Source organism: Mastomys coucha, unplaced genomic scaffold (genome assembly GCF_008632895.1).
Source record: "Mastomys coucha isolate ucsf_1 unplaced genomic scaffold, UCSF_Mcou_1 pScaffold19, whole genome shotgun sequence".
Classification (NCBI taxonomy): Eukaryota; Metazoa; Chordata; class Mammalia; order Rodentia; family Muridae; genus Mastomys; species Mastomys coucha.
The window spans coordinates 1,005,044-1,013,454 of record NW_022196901.1 but is presented as its reverse complement, the minus strand read 5'-3'; the positions used below and the strand labels follow the sequence as shown (position 1 = coordinate 1,013,454).

At 42.1% G+C, this 8,411-nt stretch overlaps 1 protein-coding gene across 1 annotated transcript in view; it reads right to left on the bottom strand.

Annotated features, from left to right (window-relative positions):
• Akap9 (A-kinase anchoring protein 9) overlaps positions 1-8,411 on the bottom strand; it is a 174,068-nt gene that overhangs the window by 10,957 nt on the left and 154,700 nt on the right. The window contains 4 exon segments of the mRNA XM_031380282.1: positions 53-235; positions 1,798-1,903; positions 2,686-2,891; positions 3,355-4,058. Coding sequence (XP_031236142.1) covers positions 53-235; positions 1,798-1,903; positions 2,686-2,891; positions 3,355-4,058 — 1,199 coding nt within the window.

Sequence of the window (8,411 nt, the reverse complement as noted above, 5' to 3'; positions counted from 1 at the left end):
TAAAAGTAGAGAGAAACCCCTAACTTTGAGTTACTTCTAAAAGCAGACATACATAGTCTCTGCCAGCGCCTGTGTGCCAGTAACACCTGTTCACCTCCTCCAGCTTTATGACTACGCTCCGTAAGGTGTTCTTCTCTTCCGTTAGTTGGTTGATAAGTCTTGTTAGCTCAGTATTTTGTCTCATTAGGCTTTCAGTTAAGGAGCCACAGAAAGAACTAGGAGGTCCTAAGCTGTGCTGGAAAAACAATGGCACAAGGTTATGATGACAGACAGACAGATAGACACACACACACACACACACACACACACACACACACACACACACTCTCCCATAAAAGCTAACAGGTGCTGACATGGATTCCATGAACTGGTGCCTGGTAACAGTGAGAGTGTGTCCAGCAGGTAAACAGCTGGGGAAGGCACAGGAAGCAGGATAAGGACACACAGCAGGACAGGGGCACAGGAAGCAGGACAAGGACACACAGCGGGACAGAGGCACAGGAAGCAGGACAAGGACACACAGCAGGACAGAGGCACAGGAAGAGAGTCCTGCTTTGAAGGAACTAGCAGCAGTCTGTCAGACTGAATGTTGCTGCATGTTATGATGTCAGACCTAAGAAGGGCAACAGAGAGCCATGGTGACTTTAGGAGGCGCCACCAAAACCAAAAGTGGCATGCTTACAAACATTCCTCTGGCAGCAGTGTACAAGGCAGAGCAGCTTAGGGAAAGATACATGACCATGGGCACTTGACAGCTTGGTTAGAAAGTTGTAACAGTTTTACACAGGAAATACTGAGGCAGGGACAGAGAGTAAATGGCACACAGATGGACATTTACAGCTTTTGTCTGCTCATACATACAGGGAACAGACATGGTCTGTGGTGACTCCCAGCTTTCCAGACTGAGTGATATCAGAAACAAAAAGAGGAATGGGGGAGGGAGGGGAAAGGGAAGACAATATTCAGATTGAATGTGTGTGTGAGACTCCTAAGGGGTCACCACTGGAGAGTGACTCACTGGACTATACAGGTCATAGGGCTACAGCAGACAGCAACTGAACAAGGGCAAGACTCTGGGAGTTTTGTTCCCGGAATTCCAGGACCTCGAGCAGTACCTGGGACACAGCAACTGCTCACTAAGACCAGGAGAGGTATGCCATGGGAAATGGGAGGTTTCACAGTTGTAGTTAAGAGAAAAGCAAGACTACAGGAGCAAGAGAAAGGACAGACAGGCTGGCTGACAGCAGGTTAAGTGAGAGCAGAAACAAAGGAGGCAAGGAAAACAGGATTGAAGAAAGTAAAGTGAAGCTGGGCTTGATGGTGCATGCTTTTTATCCCAACATTCAGGAGGCAGAGGCAACCTGAACTCCAGGAGCTTGAAGGCAGCCTAGTCTATACAGCTGGTTCCAGGACAGCCAGGGCCACACAGAGAGACCCTGTCTCAAACAGCCAAAAAGATAAAAAAGTCAAAAAAGTGGCAAATGTATAAAGACACAAGAGGGAGTGAAGAGCTCCACAAAGCAGTCACCTGTGAAGAAAGACTCCAGCAGGATTCTAAGCTCATGGGAGGTAAGACAGGGAAGCCCGGTTACCCTGTTACGAAGCCTTGACTAATATAGCAACAATAATGAATCCCCTCAACTCTTAATACCTCTCACAAGTAGAGGCAGGGGAGGAGCACTCGATTTCAAATAAAAAGCAAAATCAAAAATCTTACAAAACAGTGTGGTAATTTTCAAACAATTCACAATGTATTTGATCTTTGTTCTCTCTACAAGAAACATTTAAAAGCCATACCTCATCACCTGGCTGGCCACTTAGTTTCTGTAGTTGCAAAATAATTCCATCAATATTCTCCTGAATCCAAATAAATGCATCATCACTTGCTGTTTCTAACTGCAGCCTTTAAGAAAAAGATAAAAGTGAAAACAGACCTCCCAATGACACTTCCTAAGACACACTTAGCCTGGGCTGCTCTGTCTCACACACTTAGCCTGGGCTGCTCTGTCTCACACACTTAGCCTGGGCTGCTCTGTCTCACACACTTAGGCCTGGGCTGCTCTGTTTCTCTCACACACTTAGCCTGGGCTGCTCTGTCTCTCTCACACACTTAGGCCTGGGCTGCTCTGTCTCTCTCACACACTTAGCCTGGGCTGCTCTCTTTCTCTCACATACTTAGCCTGGGCTGCTCTCTTTCTCTCACACACTTAGGCCTGGGCTGCTCTGTCTCACACACTTAGCGTGGGCTACTCTGTTTCTCTCACACACTTAGGCCTGGGCTGCTCTGTTTCTCTCACACACTTAGCTTGGGCTGCTCTCTTTCTCTAATACACACTAGCAGCTAGAGGTCCTCTTTCACTTGACTTTTCTGGTTCAAAGTGTTAGCTGTTTTCAGATGGGTAATTTCTGCTACAGAATACGATCTAATGTAGACACACATTATCTTTAAAACATCTCTTCTTTGGTATGCATGTGGTATTGTATGCCTTTACTCCTAGGAAACAGAGGTGAGCAGATTTGTCTGCATGTTTGAGGCCAGCCTGGTTTACAGAGTAAACTCTAAGCCACCCAGGGCTACATAGTAAGACCTTGTCTCAACAAAACAAAACAAAACCAAAATTCAACATTTTGCCACTCTTGACTGATCTGTCAGGGGCGTCATTTGTACCCCACAGGAGGTCTAACCTGCTGCAGGCTTTCTGAGCTATATGCTGAAGTTTTGAAGCCACATGCTGAAGTGTCTGTCTGACCATTTCCAAGTCATGATTATGGTCCAGTTCTCCTCCATTTACTTCAATCATATTGGTGACATTCGTGTCTTTGGTCTCTCCCATCTTCTGTTGAAGAACCCAATTTCTAGTCCGATCGTCAGTGAAGTTCCAGGTGGCTGGCTGACAATTTCAGAGAGAGAAAGAAAATACTCCCAAATGAGCAGCATTTCATTTTCTTTCTCTAGGGAACAAAATAACTACCCACACCTCATATAAAGTTCTATAGATACTATTTTGGAATGACTTGAATATAACTATTTAAGTAACTCAATAACTGCATTTGAAGTTTAAAAATATGTTAAAATATTAAGGGTATGCAAAAATACTAAAATCTCTTATAACTTTAAAAAATTTATCATTGTGTGTGTACATAAATATGCGATGTAGCAATACCACAGGGTGGATTTGGATGTCACAGGACAGCTTTGTGCAATTGGCTCTCTCTTCCTTAACCTGGGCTTAAGACTGAACTCAGGCCTGCAGATCTAACCCACTGAGTCATAAATACTGCCTCAGAAATACTGTAAAGGAAACAAAAATTTAATACCACCGCATAAATACTGTAAAAGCAACAAAAATTTACCTTATTAAGGGTCTGATACACAAGTCCTCTACTTCCCCGTTTTTCTTCTGGTTCCAGCTCTTGCTTTTGGAATTCCTGCATAATCCCTTGCAGTCGCTTTCCCTCCAGGTGTAGCTTATACACCTGCTGCCTTTTCTCCTGGAGCTGGCGCTGCAGCTCTTCCACTTTGGACTGCAGTTCCTGCATTTTCTTTTGGCCCTGGGTGTTTGCCTCCTGTTCTGTCTGCAGTGTCTTCTGATGAACCTGCCTGTCCTTTTCCATCTGTTGCCTTGTTTGCAAGGAATCTAGTTTATATTTTTCAGTTTCACTTAAGAGTTCTACTATGCGACTGTGTTTTTTCTCCAATTGTTTTTGTAGCTCTTTAAGTAGGTCCTCAGAAGGCAGGACTGGCAGGGGCTGCCCGCCATCATCTCGGCTCTGCAACTGGGCATACAGCTCCCGCTCCTTGTCTAGGGTGCTCTTCATCTCCTGGATTCTAACTTGCTCTGACTCCAGTAGAGCTTGCAGTCCTAAGTTGCGGCCTTGTTCTTCTGACAACTGGGCATCATGCAACATTTTCTGTGACTCTATTTTCTGCTGAGATTCATTAAGTAGCTGCTTCTGCTGTTCCAAAAGGAGGTTTAACTGCATATTTCTCCGTTTCTGTTCCTCAAGTGAAAATTTCAGATCCTTGAAGTGAAAATGTAATTTAAGATGAACACATTAATATTAAAAGTACTTTTAAAGTATATGACCACAACTCTGGTGATAGCAACATGAAAGCATTTGCCAACTGAAGACAGAATTGCTATCCAGTAGATAGTGGTAATTATTTAGAGAGCCAAATGGCTTGCTTGCATCAAGGATATAAACACAATCTTCTCTGACTAAATATAAAGCAGAGTACATTTTTCCAAATGACAATCTTCAATATATATATATATATATGTTCTTATGCTACCTTTTCAATATATTAATGGAATAGATCTTTAAAATTGTTAAGAACTTAGACACAAAGGCACAAGAAAATAATGTTCCACAGTGTCATGATAAGCAAAGAAGAATCATGGCATGGGGAGGAAGCCATCTTTAGAGAGGGAAGAGAGGTCATGGAATGAACTTGAAATTAAAGCACAAAGGCACTGTTTGTGGGGAGGGAAGGAAGGGCTGGAGGGTGGCCTGGGAGCAGGAGAAGGTACTGAGGGTGGGGAACAAAGCAGGGCAAAGCATGACATACATTAGTCCAACACCACTTGTTGAAGATGCTTTCTTTTGTCCAATGTATAGTTTTGGCTTCTTTGTCAAAACTAAAGTGTCCATAGGTGTATGTGTTTAATTACTTATGGGTCTTCAATTCCATTGATCAACCTATCTGGTTTTATACTAATACCATGTGGTTTTTATTACTATAGCTCTGTAGCAGAGCTTGAAGTCAGGCATGGTGATACCTCTAGAAGTTCTTTTATCATACAGAATTGTATTAGTTACCTTGGGTATGTTGTTTTTCTATATATAAGTTGGGAAGTGCTCTTTCATGGTCTGTAAAGAATTGTGTTGGAATTTTGATGGAGATTGCATTGAATATGTTGATTGCTTTTGGCAAGATGACTATTTTTACTACGTTAATCCTACCGATCCATGAACATGAGAGATCTTTCCATTTTCTTTATCTCCCACATTTTCTTTATTCATTTTCATTTTCTTCAGAGACTTGAAGTTCTTGTCATACAGGGCTTTCACTTACTTGATTAAAGTTATACCAAGATATTTTATATTATTTGTGGCTACTGAGAAGGATGTTGTTTTCCAATTTTTCTTTTCATCCTGTTTATCATTTGTATATAGGATAGCTACTGATTTTCTTTTTTAGTTCATTTTTTATCCAGCCACATTACTGAAGGTATTTATCAGCTATAGGAGTTCCCTCGTAGAATTTTTGGGGTCACTTACATACACTAATATATTGCCTGCAAATATAGTAATATCTTGGCTTCTTGCTTTTCAATTTGTATCCCCTTGATCTCTTTTAGTTGTCTTATGGCTCTAGCTAAAACTTTAAGTACTATATTGAATAGATATGGAGAGAGTGAACAGGCTTGTTTTGTGGTTTTAAGATTCTCTCCATTTAACTTGAAGTAAGCTATCAGCTTGCTGTATACTGCCTTTATTGTGTTTGCATATATGCCTTGTATACCTGATCTCTCCAAGACTTTAAGAATTCAAATACATCCTTATCTATCAGTCTTCACAAAGCTCAAGTCCAAGTGGATCAAAGACATCAACATAAAACTGGACACTAAATCTCATGGAAGAGAAAGTAGGGAATTGCCTTGAACACATGGACACAGGAGACAAGTTCCTGAACAGAACACTAATTGCTCAGGCTCTAAGATCAACAATTGATAAATAGGACCTCATGAAACTGAAAAGCTTCTGTAATGCAAAGGACACTGTCAACAGGACAAAATGGCTGCCTACAGAATGGGAAAAGATCTTCCAAAATATATAAAGAACTCAAGAAACTAGACATCAACAAACCAAATAATCTAGCTGATAAAAATGGGTACAAATCTCAACAGAGAATTCTCAACAGAGGAATCTCTAATGGAAGAGAAGCACTTAAAGAAATGTTCAACATCCTTAAGTCATCAGGGAACTCTAAATCAAAATGACCATGAGATTCCATCTTACACCTGTCAAAATGGCTAAGATCAAAAAGGAAAGTGATAGCTCATGCTGGCGAGGATGTGGAGAACTGTGAACACACCTCCACTGCTGGTGATTGTGCAAACTTCTACAACTACCAATCAACTTGGTGACTTCCTTAGAAAATTGAGAATAGTTCTACCTCAAGACCCAGCTATACCACACCTGGACATATACCCAAAAGATGTTCCCCCATACTACAAGGACACTTGTTAAATTATGTTTATAGCAGCTTTATCCATAATATCAAGATACTGGAATAACCTAGATATCCCTCCACTGAAGAATAGATAAAAAAACCAATGTGGTTCATTTACACAATGGATTATTACTTAGCTCTCGAAAACAATGACATCGTGGAATTTGTAGGCAATGGATGGAACTAGAATATATGATGCTGAGTGAGGTAACTCAGACCAAAAGGACATGGATGGTATATACTCATTTATAAATGGATATTAGCCACAAAATATAGGATAATCCATAGACTCAAAGAAGTTAAGTCACAAGGAGGGCCCAAGGTAGGAGGTTTGAATCTCACTGAGAAGGGGACATAGAATAGACATCAAGGGTGTTTGGAGGGAGAGAACTGGGTGGGAAGGGGGTAAGGAGCACAGCAGGAGGGATCAAGCAGGAGGAGACAGAGAAAGAGAGCACTAGGAAAGAACTGCAATTAGTGGGAGGAGGGGAGCCTCAATGGGAAAATCTAGAAACCTAGGACAATGGAAAATCCCAGGAATCTATGAGAGTGACACTAGCTAAGACTCCTGGCCTTGGGAGATAAGGAACTTGAAATGGACATCTCCTCTAACCAGGCCAGACATCCAATAGAGGGACTGGGACATGAACCCAAACACAAAATATTCTACCCACAATTTGTCCCACCTATAAGATGTGCAGGGGTAAGGATGGAACAGAAATTTAGGGAAGGCCCAACCAATGACTGGTCCAGCTTGAGATCCATGCCAAGAAAGTGAGCCCACTCCAGACACAAGTAATGATATTCTACTCTACTAGCCTAGCATAGTTGTCATCTGAGAGGCTTCACCCAGCAGCCAACTGAGACAGATATAGACACCCACATCCAAATATTAGGTGGAGCTTGGGTTGTCCTATAGAAGGGCAGGGAGAGAAAGGATTTTAGGACATCACACGAAAACCTACAAAACCTACAAAATTAACTAACCTGGGCCTACAGGGGCTCACAGAGACTGAACTGCCACACAGAGAATGCACATGGTACTGACCTAGTTCCCCTACACATTTAGCAGCTGTGCAGCTTGGTTCTCATGCAGGACTCCTAAAGCCGGAGCTGGGGCTGTCTCTGACTCCTAACAGCAGGAGCCGGGGCTGTCTCTGACTCTGTCACATGCTTTTGGATCCCTTCCCCTAACTGGGTTGCCTTGTCTAACCTCAACAGAAGAAGATACACAACTTGATATGCCAAGGATGGTATCCATGGGAGGTCTCCCCTTTTCTGAGTAGAAAGGGAAGGAATGGGAGAGGAGGGAGGGGAAGCTATGATCAGGATGAAAAGTAAATAAATTAATATAAAAAAAGAATGACACATTTATGCAATACAATGATGAAATTTATTATTTAAAAAATAGGGGTTGAAAAAGAAGTGAACAAACAATAGCACGATCTGGCTGCAAAATTACGATAATTCTTGCTTCTGCAATGTGATAGACTCTGTCTTACTTTTTCAAAAAAGAATATGGCCAGATGTTCACAATGAGCAAACTTTATTCGGTGCCTATAATCATTAAAAAGGCTGCTAGGTTGGCTAGAGAGACGGCTCACTGGTTAAGAATACTAGCTGTTCTTCCAGACGGCCTGGATTCAGTTCCCAGCAACAACATGACAGCTCGCCAATGGCTGTAAGTCCAGTTCCAAGGCATCCAATGCCATCACCCTGCACCTCTATTAATGCATGCACATGATGCATAGATAGACAGCAGGTGAAACACTCATATACTAATATAAAAACAAATGAACCTTAGAAAAAGAAAAAAAGAAAAAAAAACTATTGGGCTTGGTGGTGCATGTGTGTAATATCAACTACTCAGGAGGCTGAGACAGGAGAATCAGGAGCCTAAGCAAGTTCAAGAGAACCTGTCTCAGGTGAGAGTATAGGAAAAAGTGAGCGGGAGGTAAACTCGGGTGGTGCACTGCCTGCCTAGCATACGAGACATGCTGAGTTTAACCCAGAAAACCATGAAAACAAGACAAGCTACAACCCAGCACTCATCTGTGTCTCCATGAATATCTGTAGCTGTAGGCCGTGTGTGTCGGGGGGGTTGGGGGGATGGATTTGAAGGGGTGGAAAAGCAAAAGAAGACAGCAATAAACTGCACAGAGAACAGGTCCAA